Source organism: Trachurus japonicus, chromosome 20 (assembly GCF_045865225.1).
Source record: "Trachurus japonicus isolate A0001 chromosome 20, Traja_1.0".
NCBI classification, from domain to species: Eukaryota; Metazoa; Chordata; class Actinopteri; order Carangiformes; family Carangidae; genus Trachurus; species Trachurus japonicus.
In genome coordinates this window covers 17,381,842-17,408,021 of record NC_140926.1, presented here as the reverse complement: position 1 = coordinate 17,408,021, position 26,180 = coordinate 17,381,842, and the positions used below count along the sequence as shown (strand labels likewise).

Genomic DNA, 26,180 nt, shown 5'->3' with positions numbered 1-26,180 from the left:
TATTTGCATGAACCCCCCACTGAGATGACCAGATAATGTGTCGTGCTTACATGCATCATAATAAGTTATAGGTCCTGTCATAGCTCAGTAAAGCAAACATAGCCGTACAGTGAGTCTCATTTACAGTCCTGCAGTGCTTATTTCTCCTGAAGCAGCACTTTTATCAGAATATGATGCTCGTGTCGTTGTTCTGAGGGAAGTGGCTCTTTTACAGCGACTGTCATGATTCAGGATTTACTGGAAACAAGCGAAGTCTCATTTTTGTGATGACAGTAACGCCTGGGACATTAGAAGTCAGACCAAAGCCCCTCGCGCTGCACTGATTGCCCCCAATGAATCTAATTTAATGGCACAACTTTTTGATTTAACGTTCCCTGAAGCTCTGTTTAGTAAAATTTATTGGGAGCTATCAGTGAAGTTAACGTCTTTTTTTTTTTAGTTTTGTGCTCGTCCACTTTGCCTCTGGAGGTGACACAGCTCAGTATGTGGACAGCGGAGTGAGGGATGGCTCGTAAACAGAGTAATGAGAGGGGGGCATTTGTGAAGTGACTGAAATTAACTTTTGGAGTGCATGTCTTTATTTCAGTGCAGGTATTTATACGGGGCGTTTTTTATTAGTGCAATAAACGGCTCTCTGTAAACACAGCTCTCAGTTGTCGTGGTGCACCTCTCCTTTCTTCTCCGCAGATCAAACAAACTCAGGATGAGGAGAAGAAGCAGCTGACCGCCCTGCGAGATCTGATCAAGTCCTCCCTCCAGCTGGACCAGAAGGAGGTAGGCAGGTCACACACACACGCACACAGACACACACATACACACACACACACACCAGGCCAACCTGCAGACAGGTGAAACGCTTAAAGGGATACGCCAACTTTTTTTTTTGTGTGTGTCTTGCTTCACTCCGAGTCCATGACAAGCAGATAGACACCATCCTTTCGACTGTCCGTGCAATAACAAGGGAGATAGAGCCGTATTGCCCGTAATTAGCTTAGCTCAAACGCTGGAAGTGTATAGGTAGTGTCAGCCGAAATCAGCAGTCAGAAGCTGATTTCATTTTAGCTCTAAACTCTGTAAATATATCACTTTACCGACATTTAAAACATTTTTAGGCGAGAAATAGATCAAGTGTTGTTAATTTGTCTAAATACCAGCTGTTTACAATTTTGTTTGGACAAATTCGGCGCTACTCAAGCTAGCCATTGTGACCAACGCACTTCCGGTTACTTTCACAAAATAAAACACCCGTTGCCCTTTACATACAGAAAACCATGACGATAGAATTAGTGCTTTTACTTTGAAATAGGAAGCTAACCTACCCTCGATGTAGCTAGCATGAACCAAAATAAACCGTCTTTGCTTGAACCCTCCGTTTTGACCGATCTCGTCCCGTTACCGCTCAAGATGCCTTAGAGAGTTTTGTCAGCTCTGAGACGAAGATCGGCCCGCCGGTTTCCTTTTACAGTTGCTGAAGAGTTTCTCTGATGACTTTAGGTGGAGGCAGGCTAACACTACCTATGCACTTCCAGCGTTTGAGCTAAGCTAATTAGCGGTGCGCCAGCTCTGCCCGTATCTCCCTTGTTACTGCACGCACAGTCGAAAGGATGGTGTCTATCTGCTTGTCATGGACTCGGGAGTGAGGCAAGACACGAAAAAAAAAATGTTGGCGTATCCCTAACCCTAACCAGCCTCAAATAGAAACATACAGGGCTGAACAGAGGCCGGGGGTTAACCCTGAGTTAGTCACACTGAAGCCCCGCCCCCTGTCTTTATTTTAACACACACTAACACACACACACACACACACACACACACACACCCTCTCACTCTGGCCACTACCAGGTTTGGAGCTTGTCTCCTGCAGCACAGAGCGAGTGCCCAGTGCTGTACCATGCTGGTAGCCAGTGTGTGGTAGGCTTTGCTGGTGACCAGTGTTGTGCCTCACTGGCTGCTCAGTGGAGAGCCAACCACTGCCTGACTTGACACCACACACACACATTTAAGACATAGCCTGGATTTATTTACATCTACACAGGCTGACGTACCTGTGTGGCGATTTTCACATCATCACGGTTCCCACGTTCACACACTCAGTCCACTTTTCTGCATGAAACACTTACACACAGTCATTCACATTTCTGTAGCATCTCTTGTTATTAGCACCAATGCTAATCACTTACTTTTAGAAAGTGAACACTTGGGCAGAAAAGACACACACACTCTTTCACACCCACCGCTTGCACTTGAGCTGGATCTTTCACACCTCTCCCCTCTATCTCCCCTCCCCCCTTCTGCCTTCTGCTTGTCTGGAATCAAGTCTAGAAGAGTAAGTGCTGGTGCATGTTTAGCATGCTGGCATCCGTCTATTATGCTTGACAGTAGAGGTGTTTGGCCCCTTTAGAGGTGTTTGGAGAGCATGCCCTGTAGATGTGATTCCTCTCAACGTCGGTTTTTGGAAACAGAGCCCCTGCACTATGACGACAGAGATTCAGTTTGTTTGTGTGTCTGTCTGTGTTGTGTGTTGTGTGTTGTGTGTTGTGTCGTGCATGTGTTCTTACAGCGGCACTGTGCGTTCTATGTGTTTAACTTTGTGTGTTTGTGTTATGGTGTGGGCTTGCACAGGACTCCCAGAGTAAGCAGGGTGGATACAGTATGCACCAGCTGCAGGGGAACAAGGAGTTTGGCAGTGAGAAGAAAGGCTACCTGCTGAAGAAGAGTGATGGGTGAGTTGTTGTCATTAGAAAAAAAAAACCCGCTGTGGTGCACCATTCATGTTGCGTCAAGAATTAAAGGGATAGTTCAACATTTTGGCAAATTGGCCCATTGCCTTAATTGCTATAGTCATAGCAGTAGGTTCGTTACCTTTAATTGTCGGTGTAAGCTATTTTTAGAACGGCGGAGCAGAGCCGTGAGCTGCTCAGAGCTACACTACAGAAGCTCATGGGATTTCTCGGTTTCTGTCATCAAACTCATCAAATACACAATCCAACAACTCCAAAACGCTGCTCCGTTTCGTAACGTTCCATTATTATCTCATAGCGTGGTGAATGTGCAGGTCACAACTTGTCCACGACAGCGGAATTGTTGGATTGTGTATTTGATGAGTTTGATGAGAAAACTCCTGGTGGTCCTGGAGGTCCTGGGAAACCAAGAAATCCCATGACCCTCTGTAGCGTAGCTCTGAGCAGCTCACGGCTCTGCTCCGCCGTTCTAAAAATAGCTTGCACCGACAATTAAAGGTGACAAACCTACTGCTATGAATATAGGGATTATGGCAATGGGCCAATTTGCCGAAATGTTGAACTATCCCTTTAAGGAGGAAAGACACGACAACCCCTTCAACTCATGTCTGCACCTCCCCACCACCCAACCTCACCCCAACCCTCTCCTCTCCTCTCCTCTCCTCTCACAGGCTGAGGAAGGTGTGGCAGAGGAGGCAGTGCTCAGTGAAGGGGGGCATGCTCACCATCTCTCATGCCACAGTGAGTACAAGATGCACGCACACGCACACGCATACACACACACACACACACACACACACACACGCACACGCACACACACACGTGAACTCCCTGACCCCTCACAAGTAACTGCGCAAATCAAAGGGAGGCGCATCACGCGGCAGGAGGTTGTGTTGGGCTCTCTCAATCTGGGAAGCTGGGAGAGCAGAGCTGACATAGATGGGTTGTCATGGCAACAGTGCCACCCCAACACCCCCTTCCCCCCTCGCCACAACCGCCGAGCCCCCACCACCACCACCACCACCCCTCCCCCCTCCTCTTGCACTGCTGCTGCTGCTGCGCCTCGGTGAGTCATCTCAGAGCGAGTGCGAGCGTACTGTATACGCTGGCACGTCTGCGCCGTCGTCTCCTCCCTTGTGCGGCAGCGGCGGCTGCAGCTCACAGCTCACAGCGATGTTCTCTTTCCTTTGCAGACTGCAGGAATCCAAAGCCGGATTCAGATCCGAGTTCATTCTGTGACACCTCGTCGCTCGATGGCTTCCCACCGAGCTTCAAACAATTAGAGGCTTAGGCACAATCAGAGCATTTAGCTAATTGTGGCAGAGCCGTGGCAGGTGTCTCATCGCGCTCACACCATCAGAAAAATCCACACTGATGGAAAAACAGGAAACGTCGCATTCAGCTGGAAGAATCAACAAGGGTTTTTCAAAATAAGATACCATGCATTTTAGCTGTGCTCCACTGCTCTAATAATCATCAAATTATATCTATGCTGTTGTTTTGAGAGTGATGTCCTCCCAAGATGCCCCTCTGCTATCTTGTGTACATTTTGGGGGGAAACCCACATTGGAAACAAGCCGTCATAGAATAAATAATTAAGGAGGAAATCCCACATTGTCAGAAGCTTGGAAAATAAAGTCTTTATTTATCAAACAGATTAAGGGAGCTTCCTCAGACCTACATACAACATAACATAGCCGTATCATCACCATCAGACAAAGATGACTTGTCCATATCATATTAGAAATAAGAGAATAAAAAGCAAACAGAGAATTTGTCATATGTACATAATTGCTTTTATTTTACTTATTCATTTATTTATCAGCAGGCCAAGTCGCTTATGTGAATGAACAGGCCACCAAACAATACATTTGGATTAATGCAGAACATTGCAGATTTAAAACAACCCATGTATATATATTTTTAACAATTATGTGACTTCTCTGCAGTTTCATGTCATTTCTTTACATCGAATACAATGAGACACAACCTAAGAAGATTATACATCAAACCCGTCAATCTCCCAGGGATTTATTTGCCTGTACTGGTTATCAATCACATGACCTTCTCTATAAAAGGTATTAACTATTTGATTTTTGCGGCTTTGAGAAAGAAAATGTCATCTGCTTAATACAATAAAATAAAATGCCCTGGTTTGTGGCCTCATGCTGTTTGCAGGAGCTTCTCTGAGATATTTGTACTGTGAGTGAAATGAAAAAAGTGCCTGCAACATAGATTAGAAGAACCCACAGTGCAAACACATGAATAATTCAGCAGGAGTTTGAGTTACAGATGGAAAAAACAGCATTTTGTGTACATCTCAAATGATCGTCATTTAAAATATTTCTATGCTTTGGTATCTCATGTAAACATAACAGATTAGGACACTTAGGCCTAGTATTCAGCCACACCAATAGTATTGTTCTGAGGAAACAAGTGTCAGGCCACAGCTGAGCTAGCATGGCGAGCATGGTAAACAATAGACTGCAGCTTTTTGCATAAATATTTTATCTCATATCCACAGATATATGTATTTGAATTTGAGCTTGGTACTAACTTTCACTGCTGGTCCTCAGCAGTGACTCAGCTTGTTGGTTTAGCCACCGAGCTCGTCCTTCTGGAGGCTTGTTTACCAACACACACAGTTGTTCCAGCTGAAAAGCAGCAGGGAGGATCAGCTCTGGCGGTGCGTAATGATCATGACCGATGAGATCGCGGGGCGTGTGCATTTTTATTGTCCTCATTTGCTGTTTTTATAGCGTTGGGATGTGAGCGCGATACGAGCCTCCACACTGCGGCCGGCTCAAACACGATACGGTCACTGTGCGCTAGAGAAGGGGAAGTGGTTGCCTCAGATATGATATGAAAGGTTTCCCCCCTCCAGTCTGCTCTATTGAAGGACTTAATCTTTCCCCTTTCTGTGTGATCTGGCCTGCGTGGTAGACCTTATAATCACATCTCTCTGTCTGGGGGCAGTTTACCACCCTGCAAGTGTGTTTTTTTTCCCCCAGCCCTTGTAGCAGCTGAACTCTAGGTGACTCTCGTTGACATGGCGGGACGCCAGTGGGCCGGCCAAGCTCTGAGGCTCATCATCGCCTGTTAGCATTTCATTAGCACGTGCACCGGCCCCGCCTCTGCCCGGCCCCACTGGCAGGAGACAATGCTCAGTGTGCATGTGCCAACTGGGTCCATTATTACAGTACACAGCCCAGCCAGCACTGTCTCGTTCCTCAGTGGGAACTAGAGAAGCCTTGTTCGGCTTTGTTGTCGGACTGGGTGACTTTTCACAGGAGAAGTGTCGAATAACAAATACATATCTTGTTTAAAAAACGATACATGATACTTTGCATCGTACATAATAGACTTTGAGACTTTGGTGTGTTATATTGTGCGTGTAACCTGAAGAGCTGACTCATTTTTTGTTTTTTTTAATGAAGCTGTATGTGTTTCTGTTTCCAGTCCAACAGGCAGCCGGTCAAACTCAACCTGCTCACCTGCCAGGTCAAACCCAGCTCAGAGGACAGGAAGTGCTTTGATCTCATTTCTCGTAAGTCCAGCACACACATGCTGTACGTTTCACTACTATAACTGTCAGAGCGGGTCAGTTTTATAGATGTAAGCCTGCTTAAAAGAGGGAGAATTCCTGCTTAATCAAGAAAACATGAAGGGAAAAGAACTTGTACAACAGCTATAACATGACTATGATATATTTGAATAGTTTACTGTATGCCGGCTGCTTCTTGTTAAAATGCAAGATCATTTGCTTATTCAACATCCTGGTTTTCCCACAGATAACCGGACATATCATTTCCAAGCTGAGGATGAACAAGAGTTTGTTATGTGAGTACTTCAGAGTCACTGTGCCCAGAAAAACGCATACTAATGTTCTGCTCGTCAAAGTTTTATCCTTATTTCCTAACATTTGTAAGTTTTGCTACATAAAGAGACGTTTTCTTCATCTCTTTCACTTTCTGTCCGACATTTCACCTAATTTAATTATTTCACCGTCATTCTTACAAACAGGATGTGTTTTGGTTTGTGGCAGTTGAGTGTGGGTGGCAGTGGGGAGTGTGTTCTGCACTCATTCAGGTCATTGCACCCTCAAACGGTTGGTTCCCATGCAGTCCCACACATGGACCTTTTAATGAGCAGAAACACACACAGTCACGCTGGGATAGTAGTAATTAATCTAATGCTTTATAATGTTATCACACAGTCAGTTAGTTTTGTGGATTTCTTCAGTAGTTGTGCTAGTGCTAATTGTTAAGGGACATTTTTTCCACATTTGTCACACGTAACAAAGTTTATTCAGTTTTTCAGTAAAGTATAAGTAGTAATGTGTGTTTGTGACTACTGCAGATTAATAAATTAATGCAGATTAATAAGTAGTTAGTCAGTCAGCTAGCTTAGTTAGCTCCAATTAGGAGGTCCTTGGTTTTTGCAGTCAGCTAAAAGAGCTAATTGATGGAGCTAATATCTGTGTTTACTGTTGCAGGAAACAAGTGAAACATGTGTTTGAGATGGTTTATGCAAATGAAATCCCCTAAAGGACAAGATAATGACTTCAGTGTGATTATTTTGTCAAATTAAACCAAAAAAAAATATTCACAGAAAAGAACAAAATCCTCAGAATCCTTTTTAACAATTGTAATGAATCATTATCATCATAATAGTTTGTGATAAATCTTCGCTCAATTGATTTCAGCTCCATGCTAATTACACTCTCAGGCTTCATGAATGTAGATGGATGATCTTTCTCATGAGGGATTTATTTGCCTCAAAATTTGGGGAATATCCTGACAGGTCAACTTTGTGTTGCTTGTAGAAGGGGAAACACCTGATTCATTAAAAAAGGGAAATGAATTCAGTCTTACCGAGTCGTCGCGAGTCGTCTAGACTAAAAAACTCTCTTGAAACACTCTTTGATTTCTGACACTTTTGTTCTGGGCTGCCGTGTTCTTCCTCTGATGCCGGGAGCTTTCTTCTCTTCCACGCTGCGGTTTTTGCGCGGCTCGTTTCAGTGCTGCTTGAACACTCTGTGCCTCCATGCACACGCAGTCCTCTGGGATGCAGCTCGGTGCTCCTCTCTGCCGGTTCTGTCACGCACCTCCAACTGCTGCGGCAGCGTCTTCACGGGATTTTCCATGAAATATTTAGTATTCCATAGGGCTCCTGCGCCGCTCCGTGCAATCACGCTCACCCCCCTCAATTAAGCTGGGAGCATATTATAATGCATATTATAAGTAAACACAGAAGTGCTTTGGCTCGGCAGCTGCACACCTACGCATCTCTGGATTAAAATATCTTGTTTTTTTCACACAAGCGGATAAACAGACAATCTAACGCGTCGCGGTTTGCGTGCCCACTCCCTGTCTTGTCTGGCCTGCGTCTCAACAGGCAGCTTTGATTGACACTGACATAGGAAGTGCTGACGTCAGCCTCATAAAGCCCACTTTGTGTGTCTGTGTAGGTGTGAGTGTGAGTGTGGGCCAGTTGAGTGGGCAGAGCGTGGGAGCGGATTGTGTTTGATAGTCAGCTGCAGTATTTCCTGTGTGCACAACTCACACACAACCACCACAGACTTGGTTAAAGATCTATTGATAAATGTGTATAATGAAAAATGTCACATTCATGAGAACGGATTTACAAGTACAACAAACTTTTCTGAGATTTCTTTTTTATTTTATTTTGCAAATATTTATAAATCAAAAAGATGCTGAAAAACGAATACGTGCCTTCATCTCAAGCAGACTCAACTACTGCAATGTTGCCTTTTACTGGCCGCCCTAAAAGCACCACAGAAAGACTTCAGCTCATTCAAAACTCTGCCACTCGGTTGGTAACCAGAACCAGGAAGAGAGAGTAACTGCATTGGCTTCCTGTAGCATCTAGAATTGACTTCATGATCCTGCTCCTTGTATACAAGGCACTTCATGGGCTAAATTACATCGCCAGCTCCCTTATTAACTACAGTATCAGCCTCCAACAACACTTGGATCATCTACTGGTGGTGATAGCTTTTGTTACCTACGCCCCTAAACTCTGGAACACACTCCCTTTAGATATCAGGGAAGCCAACTCAATGAATATCTTTAAAAGTAAGCTAAAACGTATCTGTTCACCCTAGCCTTTGATTAGCCTCTAACTAGCCAGGGACAAAAAATCCTAGCCGAAATCTCAGAGTACACTGGAAGGCAAGATAATATTTTCTTTCTTTTATTGTTGTTTTTATCTCTTTTCTTTTCTTGTCATGTTTTTTTTAAATGTTCTTATGTTCTTTAATGTTCCTTCTTTTATTGTGAAGTACTTTGTGCTACAATAATTGTATGAAATGTGCTATACAAATAAGTGATTATTATTATAACACCATTTGAAATATTACTATGATAACACTATTATATTTTATATTATCATCATATTATAACACCATTTGAATTGTGTTCCCTCCACAGCTGGATCTCGGTGCTGACCAACAGTAAGGAGGAGGCGTTGAACATGGCGTTCCGCGGCGAGCAGAGCAGCGGAGGCGAGGACGGTTTAGAGGACCTCACCAAAGCCATCATAGAAGACGTGCTGCGCATGCCGGGCAACGAAATCTGCTGCGACTGCGGAGCCACAGGTGTGTACCTCTGCTCTGCTCTTTGTGTGTGTGTGTGTCCGGAGAGGCCTCCTTGTGCAGTACACACATCCTCTTCCTGTTTTATGCTTAGTCAACCCTCACCTTGTTCCAGGAAAAGACGAAACAGCTCCACTTCAGCATTTTTCAGATTCAGCCGTTAGCAAATGTTTTATTTACATCCAAGCAGCAGTCTTGATTTCATTGCGGTGTCACGGCTACCTTGAACTCCCCGTCCTTGAGTTAGACGGCATCTGAACAAACTGACAAACTGCACTGCAAAATCCCCCAGCAGTCTTCAGCGAACAAGTGTGTGTGTGTGTGTGTGTGTGTGTGTGTGTGTGCTTGACACAACCCGATCCCGGTCCTCCCCCACAGTAGGAAGCAAAGACTCAGCACTCAGGAGTGGTGGTGTAGACATTCAGGCCCTCTGACACTTACCACACACACACACACACACACACACACACACACTCATGCACACACACACGCGCGCGCGCACGTTCTCCTCTGTCAACACAAACACACGCAGCAGCTCGGACCGACGGGAGGACTTTATGCTCCGAGGGGGAAAAAAAACATTTCTTCGCTTTGAGAAACAACATCATTACATCACGTTGTTACATAAGTCACACACGCTCCGACGACCCCTGAAATCTGCAGAGGAGGGGAGGTCGTTTGTCACGTCCAGACTCTGGCTGCTGCAGCGCACACGCTCGCCGTAGTAACACCACCAACATGTGAGCTCCTCTTTTCACTCGGGCGAAATCACAATCGATTTTTCAGCGGCCGACACCCGGCCCGGCGCTGATGTGCGTCTCTTTACCTCCGCGCCTAAAATTAACTTCACGGTTTGAAAGGTCGTTACGGTGACTTTGAAAAGGTCGTCTCCTAGAAAGAGGACGACTCCATCTTCTTTGACTTCCTCCCACGGTCCCTCTCTCTCTCTCCCTCTCTGTAACGTACAGCTCTGCAGCATTAGTGTTCAACAGCTATAGAGGTCACCGCGCATCCACTCATCATGCTTAACATGCACATGGTGACCTATCACCAGCTCGCATCGGTTCATTGTGCTGCGTAAATATGTGCAAGTGCCTGCTTGTGATCTGTGTTCTGTGTGTGACTCACTCGTTTTTTGGGGACTGCCTCCGACTGTTGGAGCTTCAAAAAAAAATCACTACCGTGTATCATTCAGACCGATTAAAATATGTAAACACTGAATGTTTTTTTTTTTTTTTTTTTTAAATATTTTTTAATATTTTTTAATATTTTTTTTTATTTGATAGCCATGGTAGAGATAGACAGGAAAGGGGGAGGCAGAGAGAGGGGGAATGACATGCAGGAAAGGTCTGCCCGACGTGGGACTCGAACCGGGGACGCCTGCGTTGAGGACTGTAGCCTCTACATGGGGCGCCCGCCTTAACCACTGTGCCACGCACCGCCCCCTTTTTGGCCTTTTTACCTTTATTGGATAGTACACAGTGAGATAGACAGGAAAGAGGGAGGCAGATAGAGGGGGAATGACATGCAGGAAAGGTCTGCCCGACGCGGGATTCGAACCTCTCCATGGGGCGGCCGCTTTAACCACTGCGCCACGCACCGCCCCAACACTGAATGGTTATAAGGAAGATTAACAAAGCCGACATAAAAAGACGAGGAGGAAAGGCAAAGATCCATTACGGAGCAACCAGAAGATTCTTTGTACATACTTAAAGCAGAAGTAAGTGGTCCGGTCGTTTTCGCTAATGCTGCGTTCCAGGCAGGCTTTTGAAATCGTAAATTACAGCTTCAAGTCACAACTTACGACTTTGTAGCGTTTCAGGCAACCCACTCGTGTTTTTCCGACCTGTTTTACCGGTGAAAGTCACTATAACGGCCACTCGTAACTTCTGACCGGTGAACTAGTACCAGATCGAACTGGTACCACTTCACGGTCGGAAAAATACGAGTTTCCTTGAACGCACCATAACAGTCCTCGTCCCTACGTCGCCACATTCACGGCGTCCCTTGGCTGCACACACAGCCCTGCATGCCGTCCTCTCTCCTCATTGGATAAAAACTGTAGGATACGATAAATGTTTTCTCCTGGGCTCAGAGCAGAGCAGAGTGACTGACAGACCCGTGTTTCAGACCAAACACTCTATGTAAGTGATCGCTGTCAGAAGATATAACTATTTAAGACTTATATTAACACAAATATATCACTTACTTCTGCTTTAACGTCTAAACGCTACAACAAATCTCTAATTCAAAATAAAAGCACAATATTTTATTGTGTAACTTACTAACTTACTTACTTAGCATCAAAGAAATATTTACAACACCGACCCAACAGTGGGAACATGTCAGCAGGGTTCCTACGCAAGTATGGAAAAGTATGGAAAATGGAAACTATTGTATGGCAATATATTTATTTTAATACTTATCTGTGTTTGGTCTTATCTGAAGTTATTTGGGTTAATTATTCTGCATGCACTATTGTATCTACAATCTCCTGGAAATTACTTGGGGACATAATGGCATGCAAATTCAGAATAATGAAAATCAATAAATAAAATAAATTGCATAGTTTATTTACATGATACACATCTAATTACTCAAATCACACAAATTCACGTTCAAGTCACAAATTATTTGAATTTTTTTTACCGAGAAGTCTGGAAAATAGGGTCTGGAAAAATGTATGAAAAACCGTGTGTCGGGCTGAGACAGATCGACATCCCTCCCTCTCCTCACCACGCCGTCACCGAGCTCACAGCCGACATGGCCGAGCTTTACGTTTAAGCTTAAATCTCCCAGATTGCATCACAGCATCAGGCGGCGGCGGCGGTCATCCACAGCGCTGCAGAGGGCGCCGCGTGAAGTCCCCGCTGGTACATCTCAAGCACAGCGCTTGTGCCTTTTTAGATTGATCTGTCGGTTATGCAACGGACTTTATCTGCCTCCCGCTGTGTGACGAGACCGCAGTCACCGCCGTGCCGCCCACAGCTCTCTGCTTGAAATGTGTGTTGCTGATTTGCATATAAAAATAAATGTTATCAAGTCAATAAATTAGCTTTGTTTGAAGCATCACATGTAAGCACAAATACAGATTTATCAAATATTTGATGTGATGCAATGTCACAGGATTAATAAATGGAGCTGCATTAAAGAAACCACTTAGATCTTTCTTGTTAAAATTAAATTCTCGTGGGATTTATGAAGTTCTCTGTCTGCAGGAAGTGGCAAATATAATGTTTTAATTTTTAAAAAAGCACAAAATGACCTGTCAAATAAAAACGGCTACCGATGATAACGCTTTTTTTCATTTCTGTTCGTGTGCTAAATGTGTTTCTCTTGTTCACACAGAAAAGCACCAGAATGTACACAATGTTAAGTCGCATAAGAGACTCCCTGTGCAGTTATAAAGGAGTTTTGAAGCAAAAAAAAAGAGCTTCATCTGCTGTTAAACATTGATGTCTGTGGTTTTGATGTAGGTCCCTCACACTTCAAACGTAATAGCTTCTATCAAGGCTAACTATTTTTCTCCCAGGTTCAACAATCACACAGGAATGAATCAATTGTAGAGACAGAGAGAAACCATTTTCTCTACCAGGCGGCCTTAAAGAGCCAGAATACAATGTAGCCACACAAAATCTATTTTCACTGAGGGTCATGACACGTCGGTTTTATTGCTGAACAATCTCTTTTATTCTGTTAATATGATTTTTATTACATTTGTTGCCGTAAAGATTTTAATTCACACAGTTTCTGGTGGCACTAGAGGAGCAGCATCTTGATTTACCAGCTTTCAGTGCTCATTGAGTCATGTGGTTTTTAGGCTTAAATCTGAGACGTTTCTAAATAGTTTTACAGGGCCTGCATTAGGCAGTAACTGTAGAAACTGTATACGATTAAATGACTAACATGTGTTTTTTATGTTGTCTGTGTTTGTAGACCCTAAGTGGCTTTCCACCAACCTGGGGATTCTCACCTGCATCGAGTGCTCTGGCATCCACCGAGAGATGGGGGTCCACATCTCCCGCATCCAGTCCATGGAGCTCGACAAGCTGGGAACCTCAGAACTCTTGGTGAGTCAGAGAAATGGTCTGCAGAGAGAATAAATAGTCGTTTTTTTTTGGGGGAGAAGCAGCAGTCCACACCCTCTACTATTTTCATCTCTAGTGAAATATTAGAAATAATGAAAGAGTAGTGGAAACAGAGAATAGTGCAGACTCTGATCCCTAAAGCAGCAGGGTTTCGTACTCACTGTGTCTCTGAACACAAGCAAACGCTGCTCTGGCTTTTCACATTGCTGTGATTCGATGACTGACTTTTCCCTCTTTCTCCCCCAGCTGGCCAAGAATGTAGGGAACAGTAGTTTCAATGAGATCATGGAGGGAAACCTCCCTTCCCCTTCACCAAAGCCCACTCCCTCCAGTGACATGTAAGTCCTCTTTGAGTTTTATAACCAGCTGAATTCCTTTTCATTCAAAACCTCTCTTCTTTTTTTTTAATGTGTGATGTTTTGCCCACAGGACGGTGAGGAAGGAGTTCATCAACGCTAAGTATGTGGACCACAAGTATGCTAGGAAGACGTGCTCGTCTGCGGCAGCTAAAATGATCGAGCTGTTTGAGGCGGTCCAGTCCAGGGACCTGCTGTCCCTCATCCAGGTCTATGCAGAGGGGGTGGAGCTTATGGAGCCACTCCCAGAGGCGGGGCCGGTGAGTCTGACCTCTAAAGGCGCCGGACGAGACCTATTGACCCTCTGCATATTTTTTTCATCACTTCACCACATCCTGTTTAGGCTCCTATGCAGTTTCTGAGCACTTCAGATTTACGTTGTAATATCTAAATGTTTCACTTTAAAGGGATAGTTCAACATTTTGGCAAATTGGCCCATTGCCATAATCCCTATAGTCATAGCAGTAGGTTCGTTACCTTTAATTGTCGGTGCAAGCTATTTTTTAGAACGGCGGAGCAGAGCCGCAAGCTGCTCAGAGCTACGCTACGGAGGCTAATGGGATTTCTTGGTTTCCCTCATCAAACTCATCAAATACACAATCCAACAACTCCAAAACGCTCTGGTGGACAAGTTGTGACCTGCACATTCACCACGCTATGAGATAATAACACAACGTTACGAGACAGAGTTGTTTTCGAGGCAGAGACTGCTTGCCAGGAACGCATATCAGCGGTTTTGCATGAATTTACCTCGAAAACAACTTCATGATCCCCTGCAGTGAGGTATAAGATTTTGGGATTCAACTTAATAGTTTCTCAAATCAAAACTGTTGCAGTTTTCATTGGAATTACTTTCTACCAAAGAAATGAATGAAATTGACAGGAAGATCTGTGGATTTACAGGTTATTCACATTTCTTTTTGTAAATACACATTAGCAATAGCACTTCAGCAAAAATAACCCAAAGTATCTGTGTGCTGTGGAGGTACAGTATGTGTTTTTTCGGTTTTGTTATCTGGGTGAACCGGCCCTTGAAGATTTCTCAGAAGACCATGACCAAGATACAACATTACATATCATGTAACATTGACGATCTTGGTCACTATGTCGCCAGGAACCTCGGCTTCATGTCAGCCTCTTTCCATAACCTCCACCGTATATTTCTGTGACACTCAGTGACCCCATACTAAACTACAAAGCCAGGAAACCACCACCTCCTCCTCCTCCTCCTCCTCCTCCTCCTCTCACACATGCTGCTGCAGTGGTTCATCCTCATGTGAGGTTTGTTCCCATCCACCAACGCTGACACATCTCTGCCAGTCGGTGAATTATTTGGTGGGCAGAAATGGGGCGTAACCGCTGGAAAATTTTGAGTCATCCGGATAGCTTCACCAGCAGGTGGTGACATGCAGTAACCTCCACCACGTTTGTAGGACACCATCTCTGCTGAGTCCATATTTACTTAAATGACGGCATCTGGGGTGGCTCAATTCATGTGTCTGTTTTTTATTTTTTTACTCTGCGGTTCAGCCTGTTTTCTCTTTGTTTCCTCGTAGCTGTTGCACCGCTGCTTCAGGCATAAATGGAAGTTAAATAACAGGCAGTAGATGGTGAAGATACCGAAGCGTAAACAACCTGGGTGGTCAGAGTTAATCTGACATAAATGGGTCGATGGTTTTATAACGCAGACATGGTTCTTCTCTAATGAAAAATTAAGAGTACAATGCTGCAGCAGAATAAAAGAGGATGTCGTTTGGTGACAGAGGGAGCTGCTGCTGCTGCTGCTGCTGCTGCTGCTGCTGCTGCTGCTGCTGCTCCTGTCTGCGCTATGAAGTCTGACTCACCGATATCTAATCTGCTGCTGTCAGTACATCTGAATGGCTGCAGACAGCACAGTGACATCCCACATCCCCCCCCCCCTTCTAAACCTAGACACAGATAGCCTGACAGGAATGCACGACTAAATGCAGCTCATGCTTTTACTCTACAGTCGCCACCAGATCCACAACGCATGCACGCAACCGCTGCTTCCTCCATAAATGTAATCTTTCATCTCCATCTCAAATGTCGCATCCAAAAGGAATAAAAATCCACATCCGGTTTTAAAACATCAAAATCACATGAAAATAACACCAAAATGGGCAAATCTGAGTTTTGTGCATGTAGAAATGTTATTTTTAGGAGCCATTTTGTTTACTGCAGCTTGTTTAAATGCTGAAAGAGACACAGAGAGGGAGAGAATACAGAATGGATGCTGCCCAAGATTGTCTCACCGTGTCTTTGCTGTGTTTGATGGCCCCCTGCAGGAAGTCGGAGAGACAGCACTGCACTACTCTGTACGGACTGCTGACCAGACCTCACTGCACTTGGTGGACTTCCTTGTGCAGAACAGGTACTTTTTTTTTTTTTTTAAAGAGCCTTTTGCATGAGTAAGTCAGGATAGTATTGTATAATTACATAAGCACGTGGACCGGCTTCGGCTTTTCCTGCGAGTTAAACAGCTGTCAGAATGTCTTTAAACGCATCAGTGGTTTACGGCTGAATTATGTAGTAAACAACACTTTAACGGGGGAAAAAAAACGTCGCTCTGAATACGTTCTGTCTGTCTGCAGTGAGTTCCTTCTTGTTCTGCACCCCGGTCTGTGATAAAGCAGTGGAAGTGCAGGGGAAAGCTTAGTGCTGCACAGCTCAGCTCAGATTCCCACAAGGCAAACAGAAATGGGTCAAGCACTTGTTCTCTGCCTTAATTTATTCCTCTCTTTTCAATTGTTTACCCACCACTGCTCCTGCTGCACCCACCCTCCACACGGAGGAAGAAGAAGAAGAAGAAGAAGCGGGACCCTCTCATTAATTAATAGCTGTGCTTATATGATGTCATGCTTTGCCCTCATTATTTAAAGCATTTCTCTGGGAGATGCAGGAGACCTAAAAGGGAATATTTACCCGCTGTAACCGAGTAGCATGAAGTTGAGTTTTGCACAGCTAATGCAGGGTCGGCTTGTCTGTCTGTCGTTATTTTTTAATATAGTTATTTGTTTTGTTTTTTTAAATCTCATTACCTACAGTAGATCCTGATTTACTGTTTTAAAGACTTTTTTGGGTTTTCTTTCTGGAGATTTTTAAAGGAAAAGAAAGATCTGTGTTGTTTCCAGCCATTTTACCTCATGCTAAAACACAGAATCCTGGGTAATAACACATTAACCTGAAGCCTGGAAAACACCCTCAGGCTTGTGACCTGTGTCCTGACCGTGTGTGTGTGTGTGTGTTTGTGTGTGTCTCTCTCAGCGGTAACCTGGATAAGCAGACGGAATGGGGGAACACCGCCCTGCATTACTGCTGCATGTACGAGAAGCCCGAGTGCCTCAAGTTACTCCTGAGGGGCAAACCGGCCACTGACATCAGTGAGTCACATGTCGGCGTTCATCCTCTCTTTAATGTCCTCTCTGTGCGCACGCATCAGACCCCTAACTGTTGATTATCCCTCTGCTCCCTCCAGCCAATCAGAATGGAGAGACGGCGCTGGATGTTGCCAGGCGACTGAGGAACAGTCAGTGTGAGGAGGCAGTAAGTACAGGACCGCTTCAGGACATCACAGCACAGAATTGAATGGTCTTTTTTTTATACATATACATATATATATGAATATGTAGAAAACAGTGAAGATTAAATTCACATTAAACACAGGGCTTTACATTTGTTGATTGCGGTTATTGTGCAGATTATTCACAACACTAGATGGCAGTCAAAGGTCTGTGTCCTGCCTCAGGCAACAGTGACAGCAGAGTGGAAATAATTGTTGATGTATGTTGGTTATTAACGCTATTATGAACGTGCAGACAAAAAAAGCAGCTTTAAATGCAGCGTCGGATCTCTTATGAATAATGTACCAACAAATTTATTTTGCAATATACCTCTGTATATTGTGCAATTGCTCATTTCTACTGAAGAATACCTAGAGGTGAAGGTCCATGTCAGGTTTTATGTTGTAATTCTAAGCGTTATTTCATTTTCATTTCTAGTTTTTGCTGTATCGCCTATCACTCGTTTATAGTGTTTTGTGGTAAAGAATTATTTTTAAATATCCAGCATCTACAGATGTTAGTAAACTGAATATCTTTTAAACATGGCTTTTAAAGACATGACCTTGGACACTGTCTCATTTGCATGAGTTTAACCGATGAATGTTTTGTGTCCCTCTGTGTGTGTGTGTGTGTGTGTGTGTGTGTGTGTGTGTGTGTGTGTGTGTGTGTGTGTGTGTGTGTGTGTGTGTGTGTGTGTGTGTGTGTGTGTGTGTGTATCAGCTTGTGCAGGCTGCAGAAGGGAAGTTCAACCCTCACATCCATGTAGAGTACGAGTGGAGCCTCAGACTGGAGGAGATGGACGAGAGTGATGACGACCTTGATGACAAGGTTCGAGAACAGATCCTCACTTGACTGTGCACTGACACTACAGTACTGTGGATGTGAATGAGTTGGAGACTCTGTATGTTTTTCAGGTCCCTTTTTGTGTTTTTGTGGCACATTTTCCTTTATTTTTATGGATAATCCTCCAAATTCATTTGATAGAGTAAGATGTCTGCAGCAAATATAAAACAGCACAGGAATACAGATACATTTCCAATAATTTACAGCATCAACAAGTCAGGGTTTGATGTAATATCCTGCATTAGAACAAAGGCTTCTTTCTAGATTGATCAGTTTGCACTTGATTGACTTAATGTATGTGGAGGCAGAGATCAATAATGAAGGCAGTCCGATATTTCTCTTTCTCAGAGTAGCTTCAATTAAGCATAGCGTAACACAGCCAGGACACATAGTGCTTAAAGAATCAGATGGAGCAGGTAGGGGGGAAATAATGGAAAAAAGTCAAAAGACATCTGCATTATACAAAACGCTTGAACAGCACACTGACACACAGGGAAAGAGCATCCTAGGATGTATTTCCCAAGGTTGCGGAGGTTGGATTTCAATTGATTCAGCTGCAAATGGATTTTCATCACTTTAAAGCATCATCATGTCACCTTCCTCTGTCAGTTCTGCAGAGTCAAAGATCAAGGGCCTCTCTCTCGATTCCCAGCTTTGCACTGCCAGAACTTCATTTATGTAGAAGCAGAAGTCCATGGTTAAAGTGAATATGCCAATTTCATATACAGTAGTAGTTGAGAACATCTTAGTGCAGTGCAGCCAGTGATGTGGTACAAAGTGAGCCAAATTTATTTGATTTCAGTGGTTATATCTCAGAAGACCCTGATTCTAACTGCATATTGAATAACCCATTGAAATTATGGTGAAACCATGGTTACATGTGACCCAGATGTCTAACAACTGTCCAATTTCAGGCAAATTCAACCAAATTTGAATCTAAATGCATTTCAACCTGAAATCCATCAAATCCACAGGTGATTGGTTTGTGACACACAAAGTGCAGGAACATTGGAGGGTAGATTTTCCTTTAGCACTAGCAATGCGATAAGAAGCAGGTCCCATCTGCAGATTCACAATCACTGAAATGCTGTAGGAAACTGTGGGTGTACTACGTGGAGGTTAGATAAGCGCTATTGATTTAATTGCTGATAGATTTTCCACATTTTAAATCATCAACATGTCAGCTCTGTAGAATTACAGCAAGTGAATTTTCACAAACTGATTTCGGCTCAGTCTCATCATCTGTCGCGTTGTCTCCCTCTCCAGCCCAGTCCCATCAAGAAGGACCGCTCCCCGAGGCCTCAGAGCTTCTGCCACTCCTCCAGCCTCTCCCCCCACGACAAGCTCTCCCTGCCGGGCTTCATCAGCCAAAGGGACAAGCAGCAGCGTTTGTCCTACAGCGCCTTCACCAACCAGATGTACAGCGCATCCACAGACCTCACCTCCTCCCCCGTGGCCGACGGGCCGCCGCTGCCGCCGCGGAACCAGGGCAAAGGTCAGAACTGCCTGCTCCGAGCGCCTCCAAACCCGCACCCACGTTCAGACGGCACCCGGTTTTATCAGCCTATAAACTTGACAGTCAGTTAATCCAGGAGATCGTGTTCTACTATCTCTTTTGCAAATGTCAGCCTGTAATGCAAATGGTCTAAAGGTTGTGTGTATACTGCACTGTGTCTGATGACTGTAGAGAGAAGACAGCCTGTGAAATTGACTTCATTATGTCTGTTAATGTTTGATTATATCCAGGGCAGGATTAGCTACAGAGGAATGCTTCGTAATCACTTTTCTGGAAAGTTTCTTTGTGCTGTCAGTCAGTCAACACACACACACACACACACACACACACACACACACACACACACACCCACCCAACAGTGGTATGCAATTTGTCAACACACAGATCAGAGGGCGGGAAGCAGGTGTCATTAAGATTGCTTACACAGTAAACCTTCAGGAAAACATGGCTGCAGGAGAGGGCAGGGTGGCAATGGGTAGTCAGGCGTGTGAAAAGGAAGCTGGATACGCACCTCATGATTAGCCTCAACACAATATATACACACACACACATGATTGTATATACTGTGGGCGTGCTGTCTCTGCAGTATTAGAATTAAAAATAACACTCCTCCCCTGTTGGGAGGGAATTAAAACACTGACAGTCACCGCTTTAGTCAGTGGTTTTAAACATCGCAAGAGCTTAAACTGCCCAACCTTCATCCTAACAAGTCATTTAATCCGGTATTCTGCATTCAAATCTTATTTTTCTTAAAACAAAAGGAGTGAACTCTCACTTGTTTCCAATGCAAATGAACGTGTTTCATTTGATCCTTCATGAAGGAGTTTCTGCCAATGTCAGGATTTCCCTTCTTAGCATGCAGTACACTGTTTCAAGTGACAGTGGCAGATTTACCACTGGAAACTTAATGGTGGTTTTAAAGGCAATTGTTTTTCAATTTCACACATAAGTAAACACAAGTAGCCTTTGAAGAGAACTCGTCAGCAATTTTTGGTAGCTGTTGCTAACCAGTTCATTATCGCAGACTCATTCTCCGAATTACTTTTAATGTTTCTAGCTTATTTGCTTTAAAGGGCCTGTAACAAGTAAAGCTCTGACATAACCCCTCCCTGGAGTCTCATTATTGAAAAACTGAACAAACTGCAGTTACTATACAGTAAATGTCCCTAAGCCAAATGACGACCTGAGCACAGCTGCTAACCTAACTCTAATAGCATGTTGCTATGCATAATTGTTTGTTTTTTTTAATTTAATGTAACACGCCTTGGTCAAATAACAGCAGGCTAACACTGCAGGTAGAAAGCTAGTTAGCTAACATGCTAACTATAGCAGCTTTAAGTGCAGACAGACACACCTCTATTTATTTACAGTTTTGTTGTGTTTTTAGCTCTGGTAAAGCTAAAAAAGACACCGCCCCTACACAATCTACTGATAGAGCTGATACCAAGGCTACAGTACGTCCACACCGCTGTGGTTTGTGGAGAAATGCAAAGTTTCATTGACCTGACACTTGGTTTTTCCACTGCAGCAACCCTTGTAGGAGCTCTAAATTGAGTCACTGTTTTTATTTCCACGAGCATCTTTGATCCTTGGGCTTGAAAAGAAGCTACTAATGATTATGGAAAGCCCCGGGAAGGTTCAAAGTTTTATGTTGCTTTGCTTCAAAGTTTTATGTCGTTTTGCTTCAGGTGTAGGTGAAGATTGAAATAGCATTGGAAACAAGTGAAGTTTTTCAGTTTGATTTCTGCAAAAATAAGATGAAAAGCCTGAATAAGAGGCTAAATGGCAAACATATACATGTAGATGAACATGCTAACTCCTCTGATGCCCATGGTTAGCAGCCCAGCTCTCTCTCTCTCTCTCTCTCTCTCTCTCTCTCTCTCTCTCTCTCTCTCTCTCTCTCTCTCAGTAGGTGCTGAAGAGCTCGCCCCCGGGGCCAGCTTCGCGCCGTTTCTCCTCTTTTTTGCTTTGCTTGCCACTGATAAGATTTCATCTTGTTATTTTATAGTGTGTGGGAGCAGTTCTTTTTAAGACTGACATACTGTAGATTCTCTCCCACACTCCTCATCTCGCTCTCTTTTCTTTCTCTTTTTTGTTTCTCTATTCTTTCAGCTCCACACTTGGCATTCCTTGGCTCTCATTCGCACTACGCCACTCTGGCTGGCACTCGACCATACATCAGTGAATATCCTGTTTTTACGTTCTCCCCCTTACTCGGCTGTGTGCCCCATATACAGTTATCACTAAGATGTCTCTTCCTTTACAGCTCATATTTTAAGGGTGGTGGCGGTTTTGTTAAGCAAACAAAGGGACCATGTAGGCAAGCTGTTAAGTGTTTGACGCCTACATGATTTTGTTTATCTCTCTACAATCACGTCCCTCCATCCTTGAGCTGTAAACTCTTTACCACAGCTGATTCCTCTCTGGCTGAGCTCTCTATTAGCTGCTCTCACTTTCTCACTCTCACCCTCTCTATATATAGTGACCAGTGAGCGCTTTGGTGTCCCAATAGAGACAGAAATACATCTTCATAGACACACCAAAGAACACGCCCACACCCTAAATCAAACCATCCCTTTTTATTATTTTGCATTCCCATCCAGACATTTATGTTGTTTTTTCCGACAGTACTTGGTTTGTTTGTTTTGCGTTATTATCGTACATCCTCATTTTGTCCCGACAGCGAACACAACCTCTTCCAGTTTACAGCTCCTCCTCTCCTGTCCACGTTTCGTCATCCTCTTCCTCTCCTTTACCTTCTCTGGGTTTTGGGGGTTAAACAGGCTGATTTTTTGGGGGGCCTCATCACCTCATGTGTTTTGTGTATCGCTCCTCCAGCTCCTCCCCCATCTGGCCCTCCCTCTACACTCACACCAGGAGGCAGCTCCACCCTGTCCAAGAAGAGGCCTCCGCCCCCACCTCCTGGACACAAACGCACCCTGTCTGACCCACCCAGCCCGCTCTCTCACAGTCCACACAGTAAAGGGGGCTTGACTGGGGGTGAGACGCCACCACTCGTAACAGTAGGGCTGGCTCCAGCCTGAGGCCAGAGTATCGTCATTCTTCAGAGCTGCAGCAGGATTTTAATAGTCCTGCTCTGAAAAATAAACATGCTCAGAGAGTTTGATAAAATAATCTTCACTCAAGGTCCACATGCTGGGTTTTTTCCAGAGCTTTCACCTGTTTATCACCTGGTGTACAACCAGTCGTCATGTGATCACAATTAACCAACTCCATTACAGCTGAACCAAGTGAAGGAAACTTGAGATACTCTTGAAAGCTCCAGAAAAAGCCAAATGTTGGGTGGACTTTGAGTCATATACTAAAGCTGGTGTTATTCTATATTTTCACACTGCCAACAAAACCCACAAAAAGACCAAACCAAGCAATATTGGCATTTTTTTATGCCTCACAAATAGAGTTCCTAAGAAAAACCCAGTGTCCTTAATAAACATGTTTTTAACTTTGCACAAATAGGGATAAATAGTGCACTTGTAAGCGGCTATTAGCAGGCACATATTAATGCACCATGGGCACGTTAATGAGTATTAATGAGGACTGTTTATGTAAACTCCAGTACCAGTGTTCATGGTAATGAAGGAACATGTCATCGAGTGCAGCGATCTGGCTCGACTGTGTATTTTTAATGGATGAGACAGCATGGCAACATGAGAAATATAACATCAAGCCTTTAATGCCTACACATATAATTCACATACAATTAATTTTTATTTCTGGTTTTAGTCTTTGATCTCTGGGTTTGTTGACAGTAGCTAATTGCAGAATTTCACCAACCTTGTTCTTAAAGATTATTTTGTCAAAGATTAAACTCTCAATGAATTTTAATGCTCTATAGTGTTTACAGATGTTTAGATTCTTATTGGTTAAGTGGGGGTTTACCCTGACCTGCACAGATCATGAGTGTTTTTATACAGTTTGAAGGGTTGTTCAATGGTGATGTGAGCCTTGCTTAAAAGTAAAAAAAAAAACAAAAAAAAAACAGCCCCTCCCAAATAACAACATATTTTATTCTGTATATAAAGTTTCACAGCCACAGCTGTTGGGTGGCAAGTTTAGAAATATCTCAGTTAGATATAACAGGGAGGGGTTAGTATTTCCTTTGTATCGTGTTATGGTTTTTTTATTGCAATTACTTGTATGCATAAATGAAACAAATCCTGCCATTTAACAGACCTTTAACTGTTTGTAGAGACATTCATGAGTTGTCTTACTCAGGGTTCATTAGGAAAACATTGAGATCCCCCCAAAAAGTGAAGCATCAGGGAACAAAATCAAATGCACCTCAGTCAGTAAACCTTTATCTCATATGTGTACAATGGGGAGATTTTAACTGTTGTTCCACTTGTAATTGTTTGTCCTCTGTGGTGTTTGTGTCACACATACTGTAACACCAAACCCACTAGTTAAGCAATGACACTTTGGCATTGCACAACCTCAGTTTCCAAACACCACGGGCTCATGGAAAGCTCAGCCAGATGACGCCTCCCTCATTGATTTTTTTTTAACCATCACAGCATGTTAATTTATTCCCACATTTATATCAATTTAATCCCTTCTGTTAATGCTCCATTACGGTGTTGAGTAATCTGTTTGTCGTCATTAATATTGATATTTCAGGAAGCGACTCCACTCCGCCTCCAGTCAGCAAGATGTCTCCTGTGTCTAACAAGTTTGAAGGCATTCCTCAACAGCAAAGGTACCAAAAACACAGAGCACATTGAAATCCAAAGCCACTATAATAAAATGTATTCCAGCCGATGAGGTTCGAGCTACTTGTTAGTTTTTTTTCCCCTTTAACATCATCTGAAAATATCTTCCCAGCACTACGTCAAGCAACACAAAGTCTACACTTGGTCCAAGGGTTCTTCCCAAACTACCTCAAAAAGGTACCGTCCTCGTCCAGTTTACGTCTTCTCATACGCTGTTCAAATGAAGTGTGTGGTTGAGTGATGGTTCTGCTGTTCTCTTCAGTGGCATTGCGGAAGATTGACACCATACACCACCCGTCTATGGATAAGCCCAGCCTTCCTCCAGAGGTCTTCCAGAAGTCCCCGCCGGCCAGCGACACCCCGCAGAAGGCTCCTCTGGCGGAAAGACCTCAACTGTCGGACCTGCCCCCGAAACCACAGCCGTCTGAACTCCCCCCGAAACCCGGAGAACTTCCTCCGAAGCCGCAGCTCTCCGACCTCCCTCCTAAACCTCAGCTGGGAGACCTACCGCCCAAACCCCAGCTCAAAGACCTCCCTCCCAAGCCTCATCTCGCAGACATCCCCCCCAAGCCTGGAACGGTGGAGTCTGCTCCCAGGCCGCCTCCCGGAGAGACGACGAGGCCTCAAACGCAACCTCCGCCTCCACCTCAAACTCAACCTCAGCCTCAGCCTCAGCCGCAGCCTCAAGATTCACCATCACCTAATCAGCAGGCGAACATAGCGACCCCCTCCCACCAACCTGCTGAAGACACCAATGGGACTCCAGCAGGAACTGCAGAGACACCTGTGCCGCTGCCGAGGAAGATCAACACGGTACGACGACCGCCATCTCTAAAACCTGAGTGTTATTTACTGCAGAGCTTGAGTCTTACTTCTGTCTGTCAGTTCTGACACGACTAATGAGATCAGAGTGTGTGGCCACGTTATGTAAACACATCCTTCAGCAGATCACACACATCAGACTGTCAGCCCAAGGGACAACCTAATAAAACTATAAATGTAACACATCCAATCGCATTCGCTATCAGCTGTTTAACATTGTGCTACTGGCGCCAAGGTTTGTTTAGACGTCTCTTGTGGATGACTCAAGTCCTCAACTGCTCTATATTTCATCTCTCTGCTATGCATGTGCCAAAATGTACTATCCCCTCAGGCCGTGTAGTCGTATATACAAGATACTACTGTACTGTACACCAGAAGCAGTTACCTGGTTAGAGATTCTTGGAAATCACCTAAGAGGAACTCTATGAACATGAGATCTGCCCCTTAATTTAGATTTTACAGGTATTTCCTGAGCTTTCAAGGGGATTTCTTGTCCTGACTTTTGTTCATTTCTGCCGCTTCAGCTGCTGCTCACACAGGGAGCAGAAAACTTCCACCTTGGTTTAAGAGGATTATGTTGCTTGTTTTGTTGCCCACAGTGTTATCGCATTTGAAAAAGAAATATTTCTGGTCACAGTGAGTTAACACATCAAATCAAAGTGAAGCCAAAACAGAAGAAGTCTTTGTTTGCAACTCTTAACAGTGTTCTTATCTCCATATCCAGGGGAAGAGCAAGGCGCGCCGTGTGAAGACGATTTATGACTGCCAGGCTGACAACGATGACGAACTGACTTTTGTGGAAGGAGAGGTGATCATAGTTACAGGAGAGGAGGACCAGGAGTGGTGGGTGAGTACAGCCTCTCTGTTTACACTCTCTATTTCCACTT

The 26,180-nt window shown here is 44.1% G+C and overlaps 1 protein-coding gene across 4 annotated transcripts in view; it reads left to right on the top strand.

Annotated features, from left to right (window-relative positions):
- Window positions 1–26,180, top strand: part of asap1b (ArfGAP with SH3 domain, ankyrin repeat and PH domain 1b) — a 61,996-nt gene that overhangs the window by 34,380 nt on the left and 1,436 nt on the right. Inside the window, exons 9-28 of one of the 4 annotated variants that reach the window (XM_085763340.1) lie at window positions 688–774; window positions 2,623–2,723; window positions 3,413–3,482; window positions 6,201–6,288; window positions 6,533–6,581; window positions 9,194–9,360; window positions 13,294–13,427; window positions 13,692–13,783; window positions 13,875–14,061; window positions 16,108–16,193; window positions 17,087–17,202; window positions 17,298–17,365; window positions 18,103–18,210; window positions 19,492–19,720; window positions 21,854–21,922; window positions 22,580–22,741; window positions 24,380–24,458; window positions 24,584–24,648; window positions 24,734–25,284; window positions 26,018–26,140. In XM_085763340.1, coding sequence (XP_085619466.1) covers window positions 688–774; window positions 2,623–2,723; window positions 3,413–3,482; window positions 6,201–6,288; window positions 6,533–6,581; window positions 9,194–9,360; window positions 13,294–13,427; window positions 13,692–13,783; window positions 13,875–14,061; window positions 16,108–16,193; window positions 17,087–17,202; window positions 17,298–17,365; window positions 18,103–18,210; window positions 19,492–19,720; window positions 21,854–21,922; window positions 22,580–22,741; window positions 24,380–24,458; window positions 24,584–24,648; window positions 24,734–25,284; window positions 26,018–26,140 — 2,631 coding nt within the window. The remainder of the gene's footprint in view (window positions 1–687; window positions 775–2,622; window positions 2,724–3,412; window positions 3,483–6,200; window positions 6,289–6,532; window positions 6,582–9,193; window positions 9,361–13,293; window positions 13,428–13,691; window positions 13,784–13,874; window positions 14,062–16,107; window positions 16,194–17,086; window positions 17,203–17,297; window positions 17,366–18,102; window positions 18,211–19,491; window positions 19,721–21,853; window positions 21,923–22,579; window positions 22,742–24,379; window positions 24,459–24,583; window positions 24,649–24,733; window positions 25,285–26,017; window positions 26,141–26,180) is intronic. The other 3 variants (XM_085763337.1, XM_085763338.1, XM_085763339.1) reach the window with 3 other exon arrangements.